Consider the following 21,231-nt stretch of genomic DNA (forward strand, 5'->3'; position numbering starts at 1 on the left):
CCAGCAGGTGGCGGTATGTGATCTTTACACAGAGCACAAATAGGAAGCAGCGTTTATAAACACACTGAACTTGAGTTCAGCTGAGTTACTGTAACACATGTGATTAACAATACAGTGACAATGGAGAGGAGCGTAGGGACAGTGTCAGCTATTACAGCTTTAGGGTAAGTATCGTTTATTCATTGCTGCCCTGTCACTTCGCTACCTTCATTTGTTGTTATAGCAACTCGCTCAAAGCTAACGTTAGCTAGCTTACAGTATGACGGATGTTAGCTAGCTACATGCATCTCGCTAAATTTGTGTCACCGTGCTGGACTTTCACCTGTGGTCTGTCCTTGCTGCTCAGGTACCCGGGCAGGTCCTGCCTCACACGGTGTAGGTGTGATGAACTTCCCTGCCCGCTGCTCAGCTGGCTGACCGCAGAGCTGAGGGCTCTGTGTCCAGAGCTAGAAGGTGTTTATCCTGGTCCTCTGGCTGCTGTGCACTCTGACCTCTGTGCTGCTCAGGGGGCGTTTTATAACCGTGCATACAGCAGGGTGGTTAACACATCCATCTGGTTTGGGTGCTTTTGGTTCATTTGGTCCAGTTTTTTTTATTACAATCAGCTAACTTACCTGATCAGCAGAGACCTTAAACAACCTTTCTGTCTGTTATACAGTAATTAGTTACAGTGTATCTGCAGGGTGCTTTTGTGCTTCTACACTTTGTGGTTTTGTATTTTATTTTTAGTCTAAGGTAAAACTCACATTAAGGGTCTTAATTAAGGGTCTTTTAAGGCTTCCTAAAAAAATCCCTAAATTGTGCCCCCAATATATCATGGATACAGTGCATGAATGAAAGTGCAGGGTGCTGTATTGTATCTTTTAAGACTACACAGAAAGGTTGTGTTTTATTGTTATTTCTCTGAGCACATTCAGTTTAATTGTAGTGAGTCATGCTCTGTAAATAAAATTGCGTTGTTTTTCTGTTAGACTCAACCAGGACAGGTGATGTCTTGCTGGTGGGAGAGCTGAGAAATTTACTAGACAACATGTTGTCTCCCCTCACGGTGCTGACCACAGAGCTGCTGGGCCCGTCCATCCTCAACAAAGTCACTGGTGAGAAATAATGGGAGCCCGCTGGGTTTGTGCATTCCCTGCCCAGCTTTTTACATGAAGCGTGTATTGTCTTAAGGTTATTGTTCAATGCTTTAGAATTCCTCGTATCAGAACTGCAAGCAGCTCGCATAATCAGGCATAAAGAATTGCATCCTGAGGAGAAGACAACAGGAGAGGAGTCTGAAAAGGAGCAGAGAGTTGACGATTACAGCCACGACCTCACTGAGTTTCATCAGGAATGTGAAGACGATGATGTTTCCAACAGGAGGAAGGCAGAGGTGCAGGCGGAGTGGATATTACTGCTGCACGCCCTTGACATGGACGCCTCCTCTCAATTAACAGATGTGTTGAGCGAGGTAGGTCCGATAAAAGAGAGACTGAGCCACAAACTGTGAAGGCCTGATAAGATTTGCTGTAACAGTACTTTGATTAATGCAGGTGGAGTTAAGGCTCACGCGTCTACCATGTGGAGACATGCCAACACCGCTTCTTAACAGCAGCCTCAGCTCAGAGCAGTGGGTATGTTCCCAGAGCTGCTACCAGCTCATTATGCACCATCTGTAACTCTTAACATGAGCATTTCAAACTCGTTTCCTCTCTGTTTGTCAGATCAGTCTTAAAAAGATCAATCAGGTTCTATCAGAAGACTATCAGTGCCGGCGACAGATGATGATCAAACGCTTTCAGGTCACACTGGAGTCGTTTGCTTGGGGAGAAAAACAAAAGGTAGGCCAGTAAAATCACTGCTCCACTTTAAAACAGTCACACCACAGTGGACAACTTGGTTAGTCGCTGTTTATTCATTGTGTTATTTTTTTATTCAGAAAAAGGTGATGTTTCCTCTATAATATTTCAGTAAATAGCAGAAAAAATGGCCATCAGTTTCCCTGAGTCCTACTCTAAACTGCTTGTTTTGTTTGGCCAATAATCCAAAACCCACAGGTCAAGTTCAATTGATCGATTGTTAAAAGTGCTGCTAACTACTTTCTATCAGTTGACTTCAGCTCTTGTCAAAATCTCTCAAGATCTCTTGCTGGTTATCTGAGGGAACAACAGAAGCATCACTGTGATTACAACAAACATCTCGGTTCATTCAGTCCTTTATTTACAGGAGCGCAGTGAAGCACTGGCCTCGGTGCCGCCTCTTTCATCCCTCACCAGCTCCTCCCGAGTCTCACCGTCTCTTCTGCTTGCTGCCAGAGAGGATCAGTCGTTCATCGAGCCGATCAAAGCTGGAACAAGTACCCCCGTCTACAAGGTACAGCCAGTTCTAAACCATGCCTGTGCCTCTGAATAAAGACGTCTCCAGATCAGAGAGGAGCAGATGGTTTCTAACCTGTTTGGTCTCACTAGACGATGATGGGCAGCGTACCAGACCGAGGAGGCCGACCAGGGGAAATTGAGCCACCTATGCCAGCGTGGGGAGAACGGAGAGAGAAAGGAAACAGATCAGGACGAGGAGGTGGACACCATCAACGGCGTAAATTTGCAGATAAAAAGAAGAAGGGGAAAAAAGAGTAGCACGCCGTTCTCTTCGGCTTCACTGCTTGATTTGAGAAATAAGGGATCATTTTTCTTTAACTAATCATTATGATTTTAATTTATTATAAAATAAAATATGGCCATGGAATGGTACATATCATATAATTTTATAGTTATACACTTCTAAAATAGCTTGTCGTTGCTATAATGAACTGGTATATGACCAGATATTTTTGTTAATATGAAGGAACAACAGAAATATAATACTTAATTTTTATGTGCTGCCTTTTCACATTTATATATAGGTTTGTTTTCAAAACAGTAAACCTATTAAACAGTGAAATGCATTGTTGTTTTGTGTGTGTGTGTGATGTTATGAGCGATGTTCGTAACACTTTTAAGCTTAAAACTGCGTAAAAAACGCTGTTTAATGACCAATTACAAAAACATTAAATTTACATTTAAATGATCCATATTTCATTGTGATTTCAGGCAAAACGAACGGGACAATGGGTTAGTTTCTTGTGTAAAGGTATATATGTATGTATATATATGTGTGTGTGTATATATGTGTATATGTATGTGTGTGTGTGTATGTATATATATATATATATATATATATACACACACACACGTATATATATGTATGTGTGTATATATATGTGTGTGTGTGTATGTGTGTGTGTATATAGATATTTATTTATATATATATAAATAGGTATAAAAATATTACGTACAAATGGTTACGTTCTGTAACCATGGATACTGTGCTCGTCCTTGTGTCCGTCCTACCGGAAGTTACCCGTGAAACAAATGATGTAACACATAGAAATTTCCGGACCAGTCAGAGGTCGTTAAATACCTGCGAGCGAGTAGCACCGTGTCTGTTTTTATCAGCCAGCAAACTCACATATTAATAATCTGAAAATGCCGAGGGGAAGCAGAGGCCGGACATCCAGGATGGCTCCTCCAGCCAGGTAACATCTAATGTTTGGCGCCGTTTGTTGTGAGGATCGTGTGTCGGCTAATGTAGCCGTTAGCTAGTTCAGGTCATAGACACGATAACGTGAGCTAGCGCAACAGTTACGTGTGTTAGCCGGTGTTTGTGACTGATATTACTTAAGATTATCAGCTAAAAGTAACTCATAATGAGTTAATTTTATATCTAAATGTCTTTCTGTTGTACCAGGATATGGGAAAAGTCAGTGATACAGTTATTAAAGGTCACAGTGTGTAATCTGCGTCATGGGCTTTTCTCGTTAACCTGTTAGTGGCATCACAACGTCAAAAATAAATATTTTACATGAAACTGCGGGCAACTGGGACCAGGTTTCCTTAAATGTGCTGCTAATTAAATACTACTAGCAAAGGTTTTTGCTAGTAGTATTTAAGCTAGTAATATGAGTTTCAGTATCATTAACTGACTAACCCTGAGGAAACCTCATGATAGTGACCTCAACTGACTCCATGAAGCAGTGCCACATACAGTTCACACTGCCTCTATAATACTGTTGATTTTAAACGTTATAACATACATAACTCTGTTCCACACTGTGAATAGCTTTTGTGTAAGATTCATGTAGTGCACAGCTGTGCTCCTCTTCAGTAAGGAAGTTATAATATGAACTAATTTGTCAAAAGTGACACTAGCACATGCAGGTAGTGCCAGTGCTGGAACTGTACTTTTAAAACGACTCTCTCTTTACAGCCGGGCACCACCACCACCTATGGCCAGGGCTGCACCTCCTCCCTCCTATGCCCCGGCTCCAATGCAGGCTGCTCCATCTGCTATGGGTGCCCCAGCGGCAGCACCCAGGCAGCCTGGTATGTTTGCCCAGATGGCGACTACAGCCGCAGGAGTGGCAGTGGGCTCTGCAGTAGGACACACGCTCGGCCACGCCATGACTGGAGGCTTCAGCGGAGGACACTCGGAGCCTGCCAAGCCTGACGTCACATACCAGGTAAATAAACTGAGGTTCAGCCGGACATAGGACGGGAATAGCTTCAGGGCAGATTAGTATGTCTGACACATGGTTGCAAGGACACCGGTAACAAAAAACAGGTGTGTGTGTTTGTGGGTTGATGGAGGAGGCAGAGTAGTGATGAAACGAGCTGCAATAACTGCATATAACCAACAACAATCGGTTTACGGCTGTATCATTACAAACCATAATTTAAACACATTAATTAGGATATCCTCCCATAACTACAGTCAGCGAAACTTGAGTAGAGATAGATTTGCTTACCTGTTTGCCTTTAGTCTGGCTTCTACAGGTGTTTTTATAGTGTGTACGTTCAAATGGTCTCAGAGGGAACTGGATCATAGGGATGTGTGTTTAGAAAAAAATAGATGTGGTCAGCAGTGGAGGAGTTCATAGGCTACCAACTCCTGTCAATTTGAGTTACTGGAGCAGCTGGATTACTGTGAACCATGTGTATAATCCAACTACTGATTTAATTTGAGTTTGTCTGCAGTTGGTATAAAAGTATTTGTGTGCTGACTGATTTCATGGTTCTCTCATTCTTGCCTGACTTGGTTTGAAAAAAACTCAGGGGAATATCACTGCACACATATCACTGTGCGGGGCATTTCAATATTTCATGGAGAAATGTATTAAAAATGTCTAGTATTTACGTGTAAAATCTGTATCTGTACAAATCTGTTTTTTGTACACCTGCTCTTTAAATGCCAAATGTGCAGTAGCTGTGTGAAGGATCCCATCATCCTCCTTGCGTCTTTCAGGAGCCGTACCAGCAGCAGCCCATGTACCAGCAGCAGCAGCCCATGTACCAGCAGCAGCCACAGTCCATGTACCAGCAGGAGGTCCCTCAGCAGCAGCAGGTCTGCTCCTATGAGCTCAAACAGTTCCTTGACTGTGCCCAGAACCAGAGCGACTTCAAACTCTGCGAGGGCTTCAATGAGGTGTTCAAACAGTGCAAGACGGCGAACGGTGAGTAAAACGTGTAATTCGTGTAGAAAGACACATTTTAGGTTTTGTCTTTTTTTAATATCAGATTTACTCATTGTCTCTGCAGTCTCGTTTTTTTTTTTTTTGCCATATCTTTTTTTCTATTTGATGTAACACAGCCAAATAAGGAGGTTTTGCGTAAGCGCTTAGTCATCCATACTTCAGAGCTAAATGACTTTGCACATGGGTCTGATGTAATGTGCTGCAGTACCCAGTGTGGCCAGAGAGAGGAGCAGCTTTAAAGGCTATCTGAGTGCTTCATAGAACCAGCTTTTTTTCCTTTTATACTGAAGTATTTCTAAATATGGCAAATCAATTATTGTAAACGATTACAAGTATGAAAACATGTCTAATTAAGCATTTCTCTTCTCTGCAGGTCTCTCGTGAGGCTGAGACAAAAACCTGGACAGTGAGGAGCACGCAAACTTTAATTAATGAGCAACCATACTGGAGTTCACAAGAGATCAATAACCATGCTTCATTTTGTGAGCTGATTATCATCAGACAGCATCATTATATGCATTTCTCAGGACAGCGCTGCAGAGTCTGTGATATTAGGATTATAAATAATGTTTATATATTTTGACGTTGCATGCTTTGAGTTGATTTGGTTGTTTTTTCATTAGTGCTTTTAATTTAAATTTAAATAAATGAACTTCATCTGTAGATCACGACGACTTGCAAAATCTTCAGCTTCCACCTGTTGGAGTTTGGATGGCTACAGTTTGTCTCCATTAAGTTTAGGTTTAACGACAATAAAGCACTTGGATCATAAAAACACTGTGTGATGACTTTCTTTCACTGCCCGTTCAGATGGAACACACCATTACATTGCTCTCTTCAAGAAACATCTCTATTTCTGTGCCCGGCCTCTTTAATTAGAATATAAGAGCCACATAGCAGGGGCACCACAAGGGTCCAGCACCTGTCATGTCACTCCAGCCTCGCTGCAAACCCTCAGCTCAACGCTTCAACGCTTCATGGTGAATAATGTCGGTGTTGTAGAGCAGAGCAGCTCCGTCTCTGCAGAGCAGGAGCCGCTGCAGGGTGTTATTTCATGGATCTGGTTTTTGTGCGGACACGCGTTCACAGTCTGCTGCTGCTGCTGCTGTGGAAGCAACAATTTATTTTTGGCATCTGACATTAAGGCTCACCCTTTGCGATGGAAGCAGCCCCACAAAGCCGCGACAGCGCCAGAGTCTGACGGGACCTCTTTGTTCGCCCTCCAACACTCGTGGTTATAAAAGATGGAGAGACTTTCCAGCAGGGACTGACCGGCACGGGACACGGTGAGAGGTTTCTTTAATGTTTTTACTTTACTGGAGGTCAAATAGAGACAGGATGAGAGGCGATCCAGTGCACCCAGGCTGGCATTTTGGTGTCTAAGCGGACCGCCTGTGATATGTCGGGCATGATATTAAGTTTGGGACGAGAGCTGATTGTTGGTTCGATTATTAGATCCTGTTACAAGTGACATCAGTGAGGCAGCTGACTACATATCTACCTGGAACAAGTACTCGATTACAATTTCCAAGCACTTCTGTACTTCCATTTTAAGCTCCTTTATACTTCTACTCCATGGTATTACAGAGGAAAACACTGTACTTTGTACTCCACTGTATATGTTAATAGTTACCGGCTACTTTGCCAATAAAGATTAGACATGCAAACCTTGTATTGATGTATTGTTACAGATTAATCTAATCAACAGTGCATACAATAGTTAAGCCATTTATTTTCTCAATTACTGATTAATCATAGCTATGAAATGTCAAAAAAAAAGTTCACAGTTCAAAAAACTAACCCATAGTGACATTTTCAAAAAATTTTGGTCGTCCAAAATCTTAAAATAGGAAATTTAGAGCAATATAAACATGAGAAGAGCAGCATATCCTTGCATTAGGGAGGCTGCCAACCAGCAATGGATGGTATTTGTACTTAAAATAAGTAAGGAATAAATAAGTAAGGTGCCCATTATCAGGAATTAACGGACGACGTGGAGTCCATTAATTCCTGATAATGGACTCCTCAAAGGGCATTATCCTCTTTATTCCACGGCCAATTGCCAAAGAATAAAAAATTAAGACCATTCATTTGTGTTTTCATGCATTTTGCAACCAAATTTTTTTCACAAGCCAGAAGTCTATTTCCCCGGTAACACCTTAGGGTCTGACTAATACGTGGATCAATTATTACCGTCCCATTAGGTTCTTATGCAATGGAAACATTGTTCACTCCTCCAGTATATACTACAGATCATAGATACAAGTTAGCAAAGGGAGATATTTCTAGTCTGCACAGCTCATAGATCCTTTGTATCAGATGTTAGCCACAAATCTAACGTTATACTTGCAAGATTCAACGTAAATAATGCTGTATGGTTGAAAAACAGTAAATACAATGTCGCAGTATGTTTAACAACAAGTCTGACTAACCAGCTATGTCACTGTCCCAAAATCAATATGAAGATTTTCATAGACAAATGAATGGGTGTGTAATGTTACTGTTGGCTGCAGCCTGAAGCTGCGAGCTGAATGTGAGATGATGACATGTTTTCTTTGAGTTCACTCTACAGGATTGTTGCCCTGATTTTCCACAGTTACAGTTTTTCAGGCTCCAGATCACAGGCTCCTCCCGTGAACGGGGATCATTAATGTAAACAGTTCAAAGACATGATCAGAGAGTGATCACATCAAAGTCTCAGTGAGTTCAGAGGGGATCAGTCTACTTCCTGCAGCGTGTGTGTCTCCATCTTGTGGTGTTCAGAGACACTGAAGGACCAGCTCACTGTTGGAAATAAGCTACTTTAGTGAGGTGCTGCAACAAATTATAAACAGAGGCTCTGTTTACTGATGCCAGTGCATTGTTTTGAAAGTAAACAGACGGTTTGACCTGAACTCAGTAGGTGTTCATTATCACTTCATAACGGACACCTAGCAGCCAATCAGAATCGAATATTCACCCAGACCACATGGTGTAAGAAACTTTAAAAACCACTTATCAGCTATGTCAGCTCAGAGGTTAAATCAGCTTCACGCTGGGCTGCTACAACATTAAAGTGCTGCTTACACATTAATGCATCAGCAGTGTTAATTAGTTAATATAATATATGTAACAATACAAACGCTGACAGGCAAACTGTCTGTGTCAGCGATCTGCAGCGAAGCCTCGGTGGTGAACCAGCCTCACAGCCACCATGACCAAAGAGGAGGAGATCCCTGACTGGGTGGGAGCCAAGGAGTTCTACGACAAGTATGAGCCCAAGGAGATCCTGGGAAGGTAAGTTCACCAAGCACATGTCTTAAATTAGCCTGTAGCAGGGGTTCCCAACCTGGAGCTCGGGACCCCAGCAAGGGGTCGCAAGTTAAATCTGAGGGGTCATGAGATTCTTCTTATCTTTGCTCCTTTTTTTCCTGTGAATTCTTGGACAATTTTGTTGTGTTGGGAGTTTACTGACACAATTGCTACCACCCTCGTATATTTACCTTAAATACGATGTTATGGTCTGGAAGTAGTTAGCTAAGTGTAGCTGACTGGAGACACAGGGAAGGAGTCACAAGCCAAAAATGTTGTGAACCATTTGAACAATACATCTTGTCTTTAGTTTTTGTTGAAACAAATGTTTCCAAATGTGTGGTCTATAAATTCACAGTTTTTTACAGGTTCTAAACAGTACAATTAAATATAACACAGCTCAACATGTCAGTAATTTTTACTTGATTGAGAGTGCAGTTGGAACAGCTGTCATTGTTGGTGTGGACTGTACAAAAGCAAGCCGAATGGTTTCCCCGAAGATTCCCAGAAGTCCCTGAAAAATGTCAGCGTACTGTGCCAGAGCTTCTCTCTCATTGTTATTCAGTCATTCCCCTCCATCTGTCTGACGGCACTGCTGTTACGTAAGCAGGAGAGGCCACATTCATCAACTTCAGCATGTTTTGGACAAAGGTTTAGTGTTGAGAGCTTCCCGGGGTTGGACGGCACTCTGTTACATTACGTAATTTCACTCCCTTTTTCGCATGCAGGTCATGAGGTCAGAGGAAGTGGACAATGAGTTCAGCTGCTCTGGTATTCTTCGCATGGCTCAGTCGGCTCCACAAATGGGACGGACAGTCAGTGTAGTGTCCCCTAAATTGTCCTCTGAATGGATTTCACAAGCAGAGCCGACAATGAGGCCAGTCTTCCATAGATTAGTATTCAGTGTAGCATATGGAATGAGCATGAAGAAACCTGTGATGAAATAATAATTGAGTATTGAACATTACACCAAACGGTTATCTCAGACACTTTTAGTTCATTCCTGACTGAAGATAAAGATAAATAAATAAAAAACATGTTTTCTTTGAGTTCAGCTGTACAAACACAAACCTCTGAAGAAATAAGTGACCTTACAAAGCTGCAGGTGTGTTTCTGATATGTTTTCTCTTCCTCAGGGGCATCAGCAGCGTGGTGCGCCGCTGCGTCGACAAGAGGACGTCTCAGGAGTACGCGGTGAAGATCATCGATATCACCCCCTCAGACAAGATGACCCCGCAGGAGATCGAGGAGATCAGAGCGGCGACGCTGAAGGAGATTGACATCCTCAAGAAAGTCTGCGGGCAGGACAACATCAGTAAGCACATTTTAATAAAACCGTGTCCATCAGCAGCGTTGTTACAACAGAAACTGGCATTTGTGAGGGAAAAACAATGGTGAACAGTAAGTGGGATTCAGAAGGTTTTCAGTGGGCTGAAACATGATCAACAGATCCCCTTATGACATCATAAAGGGAGCACAATCTAAACGGCGTGTTTTCACACACATTTAGTGAAAGATGGTCTTTTCTCATTATTTGAGGGTCTCTAGACACACTGGGGACACATTTTTATGTTGAAAAGGGCATGTTTGCATAATATGGGACCTTTAAATACCTAATGTGCCTCAAATGTCGCTCTAATCTCCAGTACAGCTCAAAGACTGCTACGAGTCCAAAGCCTTCTTCTTCCTGGTTTTTGACCTGTAAGTGTTACTATTGCAGATTTAAACTCACCTGTAAAACTGGAATTCACACCTAAGTGCTCAAGCGAGCAGCAGCTGTTTAACTGTTTCATTTTCTTTCCTCCAGGATGAAGAGGGGTGAACTTTTTGACTACCTCACAGAGAAAGTTACCCTGAGTGAGAAGGAAACCAGGTCAGTCAGAGTGTTATTTCACTGCCTGATGATTTACTAAGACAAAAGTGACCTTAAGTGTTTGCTGTGTGTTGGTTTTAGGAAGATCATGCGTGCTCTGCTGGAGGTGGTCCAGTTTCTCCACAGCCAGAACATCGTCCACCGGGACCTGAAGCCAGAGAACATCCTTTTAGATGACCAGATGAACATCAAACTCACCGACTTTGGCTTCGCTGTGCAAATCCAGCCGGGACAGAGGCTCAAAGGTCAGTGGAAGCATTATCACAACGAAAAAAAATTTATGTCTAGGTCACCCAAACGTGACCCTGATGGCTTTGTCTGGAAAGCAGCTAACAATATCAGCAGCAGAAATTCCAACCTCAGCATTTTCAGCTGAGGGTATTTAAGTGTCCTGCTCTAATAAAGTTTCTATGTTTACCACCTACGGTGCAGTTAGAGCAGCTGCTGGTGGTCGGCGGAGAATCTGGGCCTGGTTGCACAACATGCTCCCATCTCTCTTAGCTGCCCTTGCAAAGGTTAAGATGCAACAGGACACTCGGGTCCATTTGCTGTTTGTCCTAGAGGCTCAGAGTACACTGACCTTTCAAATAGACCTCTCAGAGAGCATCGGATCACCAGCAGCAGGAAGTCAAATGTCTGGTGGAGCTGGACATCATCATATAATTATGTTCAGTTTGTAAATATGTAATGTGCTTGTTAGATCACCACCATTAGGCTGTTGCAGCATGGTATACACACATACACATACATAATGTGAAAGTTTCCGTCTAAATGTATAGTGAGGTGAATGATGTAGAAAGTAACTATGAGTACTGTAGTTATTGTATTTTAGTGGGTTAAGTAGTGTATATAAGTCATTATGTGATTTAATAATTTGATAAATTACCTTTGCTTGGATAAGAATTACTGCCTACATTTAGGTTTCTATAGCTCACAAGTTTATTTCCCCTATTTTTTTGCCATGTAAAGAACTTTGTGAAGTCTGCTTTACAAATGAATGTTTCATTTAGGGAGGTTATGGTCAGGAGGGTGTGACTTAAGCCGTTTTACACAACCTTTTGTAACTAAAGCCAGGGTCTGTAACATTGGAGAAACTAGCAAGAGCAGCTAGATATTCAAAGTAACTAAACAAAAAATATTCCACCTCTTCCCTGCAGACCTCCCTCCAAAGTCATTCCCCCAAAACACATTCACGTGCACCACCTGACTAGCGTTACTGCTGGAGTTGTGGCCCTCTCATGTTCTTTGGCTCAGTGGGTGTGTGCTTTATATTGGGTAACTGCTGCAAATTTTAGCTCCACCTTCTCTGCCACTCTTAAGCTTGCTGGCTTTAGCAGTGAGTCTGCCTGGCCTTGTGGAAGCCTTGGGTCATGCACAATGAGTACAGGCAGGTTGACTGTCTTATTACAGACCTGAGACTGCCAGACGCCAGATTTCTTGTGTTTTGAAGTGTTTTGTTTAGTGTTTGCTGTCGGGCTGTTATGAGAATTTCAACAAATATGACAAAAAATGCTCCTAAAATAAGTTGCATACTTTGCTTTTGAGTAACTGCTACTTGGAGTAATCTTTGTAAGACCAACTAATGTGTTTGTTCACAGAAAGTAATTCCATCAGTACACCTGATGTGGACACTAGTAGTCCCTCCATCCATCAGATTAAAGCCCACACTCAGACATAGTTTTCATACAGAGTCTGTTTTACAAATCCTTGTTGTCCAACGTGTGAAACCTGACAGTGATTTTCTGTTGGAGCCGAAGCAGTGAAACTGTTTTCATGCTTTGCAAACGTGGATAAGTTAACAAGTTTGACATGTCTGTAACGCAGAGGTGTGTGGGACTCCTGGTTACCTCGCTCCTGAGATCATCGAGTGCTCCATGGACGCTGGGCACGCAGGATATGGTACTGCTGTGGACATGTGAGTGAGACTAGAATCAGAAAATATCAGATACGTAAACTGAAAATTCTATTTAATTCACTATATGCAATCATTCACGATCTACTTTGCCTCTAAACTCATGTTATCTTATGGCTCATATACTTTCCAGGTTATTATCAGGATAATGAACGTACACACTGTTAACACACTAAGAGAGATTTCCTTCTGGTGTAATCCTGCAGATGGAGCTCAGGGGTGATCATGTACACGCTGCTTGCGGGCTCTCCACCCTTCTGGCACAGGAAACAGATGCTGATGCTGCGTATGATCTTGGCTGGGAGCTACGACTTCTCGTCTCCAGAATGGGAGGACCGCTCAGACACAGTCAAAGATTTGGTAGACTTTTTTTTTTTTTTACCTCTACTTTTGCTGGTTTGGTTACATAAAAATAAAAGAATCACCTGATCAAAGACACCTATGACAACTAGTGATGATGTAGTGGTGGTATTAAGACATCTAAAGTTGCGGTAAAGTTTTAATTACACAAGAATGACTAAAACTCTTCGTGTGGTTTCCTCAGATCTCTCGGATGCTGGTGGTGGACCCGAAGCAGCGATACACAGCTACCGACGTTCTCAACCACTCGTTCTTTTCACAGTATGTGGTGGATGAAGTGCGGCAGTTCACGCCATACAGGCGGTTCAAGGTGAGATATAAAAGATTTTTAAGTGACTAAATTTACTCAAATTCTAAATTACATTCACATACTTACAAATTACCATAAATATTTAGATTTATTTCCAACCCTCCAAAGTGTCAAACATGTGCATTTCAATATGTTCACGCCTGTAAGACAAACTAAACGGCAAACATGGACACTGGTTAGATTTTCAGGTCAATAATTGAAATTTTTGATAAAAATAAATCTCATTATAAAAAATCTCACAGTAAAATAAATCTCTTAAGAGTCAAGTTTAAATACTTTCCAAAGATTAATTTACAACCTATTCATTTATTTACATACAGCTTTATCCTGTATTTATTTATGCACTTGATTACGTATTTCCTAACATCCTATTTCATTTCAGCTGTTTTGGATGACATATAAAAACATCAGTCTGTATCATATCTATGTGTCATGAGTCATGATGACCATGGTTAAGATTTATTAAATAAATTCACTGTACACTTTCCCTACATTTCATACAGCCTTAATACTCGGACACATTAGTGAACTTTTCTCAAACTCTCTCCTTCAGGTCATTTGCATGACTGTTCTCGCCACAATGAGAATCTACTGCAACTACCGCCGTGCCAAGCCCGTCACCAAGGAGGTGATCAAGAGCGACCCGTACGCCGTCAAGCCCATCCGCAAGCTCATCGACGCGTGTGCGTTCAAGATCTACGGCCACTGGGTAAAGAAGGGACAAACTCAGAACAGAGCAGCGCTTTTCGAGAACACTCCCAAGGCCATCCTGCTCTCGATGGCCGCCGAGGCCGATGAGCCGACACACCACATCTCGTAATGTGCACCTGTTCCTCCAGACAGATCTGCCGGAGATTAATGGGGATGCATCTCTACTCAGTGTGGTTGTTTTATACATCTCCCCATTGCGTAAAAAGAAATGAACTGTTAAAGCATAACCGAGTTCTGCCAGACGCGGTTAATTTAAGTTGGTCTTTAATGTGGAGAGCATGCTTTGCTCATGAATTTTGAAATGCAGCTCTGGTTATCACAGTAGGATTTATTCAGTCACGGAACAGCCAAGTGATAAAGTGCTAAAACGACATCATGATCAACACTTTACTGGCTTTCTATCCTAAATGTACTTTAAACTAGAAAGATTTACTGCTGAAATGGCATTTTTGGGACAGTATTTAATTTCAAATGAACCCACTCTTAACTGTGATTCTTCTGGAAATTGAGCTTTTCTTTCTTTGATGCTTGTTTAAAGTGAATGGAGCCTCCTGTTATCAGAGACACTGTGCAACAATCTCCATGTATTGAACGTGGACACAAGCTTTCCACCTTTTATTTTACTGTTTGAAATATAAAGTTTTAATGTTCAAGACTAGATTCAAATTTTAATGAATTTTCAGAACCAATTGAAGAGTTTCTGGTTGTGTAAGTGACATCTCTGGAGCAATATGAGATTTTTTTCCTAAAAAAATATGAAGCCATAGCGGCCCGAGTGGAAATAATCTATATTATTATTACTGCAATATAAAGCAGTGAACCTGCATGGATGTACTGAACTGGTAACAGCTTCATGGAAGGATGGTAGCACTTTAAATAAAATGTATGCGATGAGTTTATTTATTAAAATGTGTATTTACTTTAAAAAGCCAGAGGGTACTGACTTTTCTTGATGTTTATGAATTTTAAAAACTTCTGGAGTGTATTTTCCTGTGCCTTTGTCCAAAAACCTTAAGCCTAATGTAGAAAGTGAATACACGAGAGCCATTTTGAACAGTCACGGGTTTATTATAACAGAAGAAAGAGGTACATTCACATCCATAACGTCTTTCATTTACACAGAATTATCTTACAGCATTGGAGCTACTTTTAGACACTGTGGTCCTTCATGTTCTTACCATGAGTGAAGGAGCAGCCGCTGGTTGTCCTGCAGAATTCAGCAAACAGAAGAAAAATCAATACAAAACCAATGAATTCTGGCAGAGCAGCATCTTCACATCCACATTGTATCGTTGTACTCATTCCTGTGCAGTTGGACGAGGCTGAGGGAAGCACCCATCCCATTGTTCAGCAGAAATGAGACAAGGCTTTTGCATGGTGTCTGACTGTATCCACCACAGAGCAGCTGGAACAGAATTCGGCCATGCTTCACCAGAACATTTTTCAGTGCGAGGAATATTAATTATAACAGCGCGTACACACATACCATCCTCCGTCCTGTCTCCACAGTCTGGAGGTCAGTCGTAGCAGTCTGTGGCGATATGAGAAGAGTAAATGATACATTGATTAAAGTATCTAAATTGATATAACTGCATAATCAAAAAGAAACTAATAGTTGCAGCCTTGCAAGATAATATACACACATTGTTGCAGCTAAGGGAGCCACAAGTTTCTGTATTCACTCTGACTTAAGAACGAGTCACATTTACACTCTTATCTAGTTAGTGAGTCAGTGTGTGAAAACGTTAGTGTAGCATGGTGTCTGACTGCATTTACTACGGCAAGAGTAAGACAGAATTCGGCCATGCATTTAAATACATGTTATTTAAATACATGTTATGGATGAGTTGTCTCTATGTTTCAAGACCAACAAGCAGGTGTTTTCTGAGTGTTAACTAGTGGACTAAAGCACGTTTGGTGAGACAAGTGCTTGTTTTATGAATGAAATCACGACAGATGCTGACAAAGACCCGAAACTATGCGTATATCTGCTCCTCCTCTTCCTCACCTCTACCGCATGGAGGTCTGTGTGTCTCAGGATGGAGCTCCTCCATGAGGACTCAGGTCAGGCCTTCTGCTTGCTCCACTCTACCCTGTCCAACAGATGTACACAGGCATGTTAACATCACCCCGAGCAGAATTACACACACCTTAAACACACCAAAGTAGATTATCTTTATTTCCTTTGAGTGTTTAAAGCACAGCAGCACAGCTAACAATCTTAGCACACCTTTAGAGCTGTTCAGTCAGGCCACGTGCTTTCAACGTCCATATCTGATACCTGATGTTAGCCAAACTCAGTCTGAATCTAGCTAGCTAAACTTACCTGTGCCGACATGAAGCCTCCAGTTTTCATTGGTAGGTTTGACACCTGGCTCCGTTTTACCGCAAACATGGACAGGTGACCGCTACATTTTGTGTTCATGAAGATCAACTCACTGCTCTCCACCACCTACAGACTGTAATGAAGAGTGTTAGCACCGTCCGGTTAGCACAGCTCTTCTTCGTGGCCTCCTCAGGCACCACCTTCTTCTTCTTCCTCGTTTTGTAGTAGGATTTTTTGTGTTCCTGTTGAAAACAGCTTCACATTACCGCCGCCCTCTGGTCTGAAGTGTGAACTACAAGAGCTGGAAGATAAATAAACGCACAAGTTCATTACTTTTAGGTTGGATTTTAATACGAATCTTTCGAAAAAGGTTTCAATTTATAAGCATTATAATAATCATATAAACTTATATGAACTTATATAAACTTATACCTAACAAATAAAATGAAAGTATGACGAATACTTGATGATGAATTTAAATACTTTTAAAAAAATGCTAATTAACTAAATAAATGAATGAATGAATGAATAAATAAATAAATGTATCATTTGTCTTTTTGGTTAATGCCATAAACTATATGAAAGTCCCACAGGATGGATGCTGCCTGCCTCAGGGTGCTGTAGGTGGAACAGGTCCTGCAGAGATGGCAGATTTCGGCCAATCAGCAGGGTGAATGTTACGCTGCAGTCTGCTCTTGTCTTTATCAGTGGAAGCAGCGCACCAGATGGTGATGGAGGAGGTGAGGAGGGACTCGATGATGGAGGATTAGAAGTGCACCATCATCGTCTTTTGGCAGGTTGAACTTCCTCAAAAGGAGGAACATAGCATAGCACAACATAGCTTCTGTGTTGAGGGAGCTGATGTTCAGACTCCAAAGTGTGGACCGGGGAGTCTCTCAGAGAGTGACGGGGGCAGGTGGATCTGTCCACAACCTTCTCCAGTTTCAAGTTCCCAGGCACCCACATCACTGATGCCCTCACATGGGTGATAAACACAATATATGAGGCAATGACAATAAAGGAATCTTGAATCTTCTCCACCGTCTTAAGAGTGCTGAGCTCTAAGTTGTTACTCTAGGTCAGCACCGGGTCGTCCGCTGGTCAATCTCCCACCTGGTGCCATCGACTGGTAAATTACCAGTCTTCACCAGTACAGCGCCCACATGACTGCTGACGCAACACCAATCGACAGACTCATGCTCCAATCCACCCTCATTTCACAGTTTAGAATATATACTGTTTTAACGTGTTCATGCATCATTGTGTATTGTTTTCAATTGTTTTCTCTTTATTTATTTATTTTTTTAATTATTTTCTACAATAGATTAATATTGAAAGCTGTCATCAAAGCAAAAGGTGGCTACTTTGAAGAAACTAAAAAATAAAACATATTCCGTCTCACACTTTTTTGTTTACTACAGAATTTAATATCTGTTCCTTCATAGTTTTGATGTCTTCATTATTAATCTACAATGTATAGAATGATAAAAAAAAATAAGAAAAACCACTGAATAATTGTCCAACCCTGTTTTTGCAATTTGTTGCTTTTCATGTGTAATTTTATATGCATTTGATTTTTCACCTACATGTATGTACATATATCTATGTTATGTTTACATGTCTTTGTTACATCTTCCATGTAAATAGTTTTTTTTTTTTAATCTGTGTATAAATGCATTGCAGTCAAACTCTTTGTATGTTTACATTTACTTGGCCGATGAAGCTGTTTACGATTCTTGGAAAAGTTACTAGTTCGCTTGGAAATCAGACTTGGAGTCAATACACCTTTATCGTCAAGCCTGAGTCAGAGCTATGGGGGGCCAACAGCTTGGTTGGAGCTGAAACTTGTGCTTTAATAACAATACCGACATTTTAATAGATAAATAATAATAATATTAATTTTGGGCTAACTCAATGTAGCCTAGCCGTAGCTCATTAGGCTAAGCTATGGCTAGCCAGCCGTTGGCTGACCGTTAGTCGAAAGTTGATGTCGTCATGGAGCAGAGCCAGCGGTGGGCGGTCCCTCACCGGCTTCGCTCTGATTGGTCGAGCGCTCATCACTTCTCTTCCTCATCGGTGAGCCCAGTGAGGCGGTCGGACACTGGAGGAGCTGCTGCTGGTGCCTCATCAACGCTGCCTTCACCGGTAAGTCCTGCTGCCAAAGCCTCGGCTCGGACAACTTTGTGTTTTTATAAAAAAAAAAAAAAAAGACATTAGCGTGGTCTTACAGCCGGAGTAGCTTCGCAGGTCCGACAGTCGAACAGAGTGTGTTTAGAGGACTGCACCGGGCAGGTAGTTAACATCCTTTCTAGGATATGTTGGAGTCAGACACTTGAAGCAATAAGCTAGCGTTAACTATTTTACTGCCGGTACACCAAACGAGCCGAGACGTCTCGTTTGACCCGCATTTCACCTTGAGTACGTTTATTTTGGGTCCTGCTATCAAGGGTCCCCTGTGGTTTCCCAGGGGGTGACGCAATACTGACTGAGGCTGTCCATTCACGGCCTCTCTTCTGGGTGTTTTTGGCAGGCTTTATGTAACGCATTTTTCTGGCTCATACTACCGGCGTGGAGGGGAGCTCCGTCGATGCAGAAACGATTGCACATAGGTATTTCAGTCAATGGATGAATTTGCTGCTTCGCTGGGTTGAAGACATCCACTGCATGCAGGGCTTAGTCACACAATGAATCCAGGCAGCAGCTGGGAAAATCACAGACCCCACTTTAAACCAACAAATTAAGCTCGGGATCCAGCTCAGATTAACTCTCATAGGACCTCCTAATATTGCCTGAAATCTATGTCACCTTTTTGAAGTGTATACTTACTGTGTATTTCTCTTTTTCCAGCATGATGGCAACTATTTCCCAGACAAAGGAGCTCTTCCGGAGAGCGGAGGCTGTGTGTTTCGATGTGGACAGCACAGTTATCAAAGAAGAAGGCATAGATGAACTTGCCAAGTTTTGTGGCGTTGGGGATGCAGTCACTGAAATGTATGTGTGTAAATGCTGTCAACGTCACATTAAGATAGCAAAAAAAAACATTTGCCAAACAGCACGCTTCTGTTTTGATGTCAACACCGGATTTGTTTAAAATATGATGCCATCTTTAGCTTTTCTCACATTTCAGGACTCGCAAAGCCATGGGCGGCTCAATGACATTTAAAACAGCCCTGACCGAGCGTCTCTCCATCATTCGATGCTCCAGAGAACAAGTGAACAAACTGATAACGGACCACCCACCTCAGCTGACTCCAGGTATCAGGTGAGGATTACAGTCAGTCACTTATATTCTTCTCAGTACAGAAACAGAAACTAATGCAATTATGAAAACCACATGAAAAACTTATTTTCATTAACTGACATAAAAGTAAAAAATAAACGACAACTGAAACTGTAATGTTTTACAAACTTAAAAAACTTTTTAAAAAATTATACAGAAAGTGTCTCTTTTTCTGATTACTTTCTCAGACTTTTTTAAATCTCATCCCTGAAAAATACTTTGTGTCACAAACACAAACTAATGAAAATAAAAGCTAAACGTTTTTGGAAAAATCCAACTTAACTAGCAAACATGCTTTAAAAACTAAGTGAGAAAGAAGAAAAGCGAATGAAAAACCAACAGTAACGTTGGTTTGTGTGTGTAGTTCATGTGCAAAACCACCTTTCCGTTGCTGATACATGAGGTCCATCGGTCCAAATGAGATTTGACCAGTTCTCTCTACACAAAAATGTAAGTAAAAACTGCTAAAAGGCCATTTGTCTTCATCCAGGGATCTTGTGGACCGCCTACACCGGCTCAACATAAAGGTGTTCCTCATCTCAGGCGGCTTCCGCTGCATTGTTGAACATGTGGCCGCTCAGCTCAGCATTCCTCTGCATCACGTCTACGCCAACAGGCTCAAGTTCTACTTCAATGGTAACGTTTGGGACTTCTCTCTGTTTTCATCATAGTGGACCACCGTGTGTGTGTGTGTGTGTGTGTGTGTGTGTGTGTGTCTGAATCAAATGTTTTCCTTTATTTTACGTGACACAACCTGTTTGAAGGTTGGTCCAAATTTCTAAATGAAATATTTGTGTTTTCCAGGAGAATACGCTGGCTTTGATGAGAGCCAGCCCACAGCGGAGAGCGGCGGAAAAGGAAAGGTTATCAGCATGCTGAAGGAACAATACGGCCTCGAGACCGTGGTGATGATCGGAGATGGAGCGACTGATCTCGAGGCGTGTCCTCCTGCTGTAAGTGTTCACATTGTCTTCAAAAACTCTCTCCACGGTTTTCGGTTGCGTGTTTGAGAGGCAGTTGTTAAGTATTCTGTAAATCACAGTAGTTTTATCTCCTTCTCCCTCAGAGTGCCTTCATTGGATTTGGTGGGAACGTCGTCAGACCGCAGGTTAAGGAGAGGTCCTCGTGGTACGTGACAAGCTTCGGGGAGCTGCTAAAGGAACTTGAAAAGATTTAAAGGTGCTAAATGAATTCTGTGACTAATTTTAACATTTTATATTTGCACCTAAGGGTGTGCCTCTCGATGGTTTCCTCCAGTGCACATTTTCCTTAGACTTTTAATAGGTTTTTATAATGAATGAAAATGTTTACACTAGTGAGACCAATTTTACCGTCATGGGCATGTTGCCCTGGTGATTTTTTATACTAAAGTATACTAACTGAATAACCAATCACTGTCTATGTGGAGGTTAAAATCATTTTAGTGTTTTTGCACTTTTTGCATCAAGAATTTAGCTAAGCTATCAAAACGCGTGCATCTTATATCATGTGCAATGAGCAATAGTAATGTTTTAATTGTGTATGGATACTAAGAGCTGTAATCAGACATGTTGGTGAGTGTGGTGTCTTCGGTCCTGTGAAGAACGTCGGCATTAAACACCAGAACATGGGGCCAAA

At 41.7% G+C, this 21,231-nt stretch overlaps 4 protein-coding genes, 1 long non-coding RNA gene and 2 other non-coding genes across 8 annotated transcripts; 4 read left to right on the forward strand and 3 right to left on the reverse strand.

Moving 5' to 3' along the window:
* Window positions 1-59: 59 nt before the first annotated feature.
* On the forward strand, window positions 60-2,934 carry LOC139199985 (protein FAM98B). Its single transcript, XM_070829208.1, has 8 exons — window positions 60-164; window positions 347-453; window positions 972-1,097; window positions 1,194-1,453; window positions 1,536-1,616; window positions 1,707-1,823; window positions 2,209-2,355; window positions 2,451-2,934. The coding sequence occupies exons 1-8, from the start codon at window positions 121-123 to the stop codon at window positions 2,616-2,618; spliced, it is 1,050 nt and encodes a 349-aa protein (XP_070685309.1). The 5' UTR covers window positions 60-120; the 3' UTR covers window positions 2,619-2,934.
* A 480-nt stretch (window positions 2,935-3,414) lies between these two features.
* Window positions 3,415-6,326, forward strand: chchd2 (coiled-coil-helix-coiled-coil-helix domain containing 2). Its single transcript, XM_070829237.1, has 4 exons — window positions 3,415-3,556; window positions 4,288-4,540; window positions 5,323-5,530; window positions 5,925-6,326. Exons 1-4 carry the CDS (start codon window positions 3,507-3,509, stop codon window positions 5,933-5,935), a joined length of 522 nt encoding a protein of 173 aa, XP_070685338.1. The 5' UTR covers window positions 3,415-3,506; the 3' UTR covers window positions 5,936-6,326.
* Window positions 6,327-6,533: 207 nt separating this feature from the next.
* Window positions 6,534-14,932, forward strand: phkg1a (phosphorylase kinase, gamma 1a (muscle)). Its single transcript, XM_070829697.1, has 10 exons — window positions 6,534-6,837; window positions 8,700-8,827; window positions 9,979-10,157; window positions 10,489-10,543; window positions 10,650-10,715; window positions 10,797-10,960; window positions 12,540-12,630; window positions 12,834-12,987; window positions 13,172-13,297; window positions 13,851-14,932. Exons 2-10 carry the CDS (start codon window positions 8,745-8,747, stop codon window positions 14,115-14,117), a joined length of 1,185 nt encoding a protein of 394 aa, XP_070685798.1. The 5' UTR covers window positions 6,534-6,837; window positions 8,700-8,744; the 3' UTR covers window positions 14,118-14,932.
* Window positions 14,933-15,071: 139 nt separating this feature from the next.
* On the reverse strand, window positions 15,072-16,508 carry LOC139200404 (uncharacterized). 2 transcript variants are annotated; one of them, XR_011584170.1, is made up of 4 exons: window positions 16,335-16,508; window positions 16,017-16,101; window positions 15,495-15,539; window positions 15,072-15,215 (listed from the first exon to the last, which is right to left on the reverse strand). It is a non-coding gene; the product is annotated as an uncharacterized lncRNA (long non-coding RNA). The 2 variants fall into 2 exon arrangements; XR_011584169.1 differs by having other exon boundaries at window positions 15,072-15,539.
* Window positions 15,299-15,435, reverse strand: LOC139200709 (small nucleolar RNA SNORA15). The gene has a single exon (XR_011584255.1). It is a non-coding gene; the product is annotated as a small nucleolar RNA SNORA15 (small nucleolar RNA).
* Window positions 15,679-15,816, reverse strand: LOC139200708 (small nucleolar RNA SNORA15). The gene has a single exon (XR_011584254.1). It is a non-coding gene; the product is annotated as a small nucleolar RNA SNORA15 (small nucleolar RNA).
* Window positions 16,509-18,414: 1,906 nt separating the features above from the next.
* psph (phosphoserine phosphatase) lies at window positions 18,415-21,231 on the forward strand. Its single transcript, XM_070828963.1, has 6 exons — window positions 18,415-18,479; window positions 19,182-19,325; window positions 19,462-19,596; window positions 20,105-20,250; window positions 20,419-20,567; window positions 20,681-21,231. The coding sequence occupies exons 2-6, from the start codon at window positions 19,183-19,185 to the stop codon at window positions 20,789-20,791; spliced, it is 684 nt and encodes a 227-aa protein (XP_070685064.1). The 5' UTR covers window positions 18,415-18,479; window position 19,182; the 3' UTR covers window positions 20,792-21,231.

Source organism: Pempheris klunzingeri, chromosome 4 (assembly GCF_042242105.1).
Source record: "Pempheris klunzingeri isolate RE-2024b chromosome 4, fPemKlu1.hap1, whole genome shotgun sequence".
Lineage (NCBI taxonomy): Eukaryota > Metazoa > Chordata > Actinopteri > Acropomatiformes > Pempheridae > Pempheris > Pempheris klunzingeri.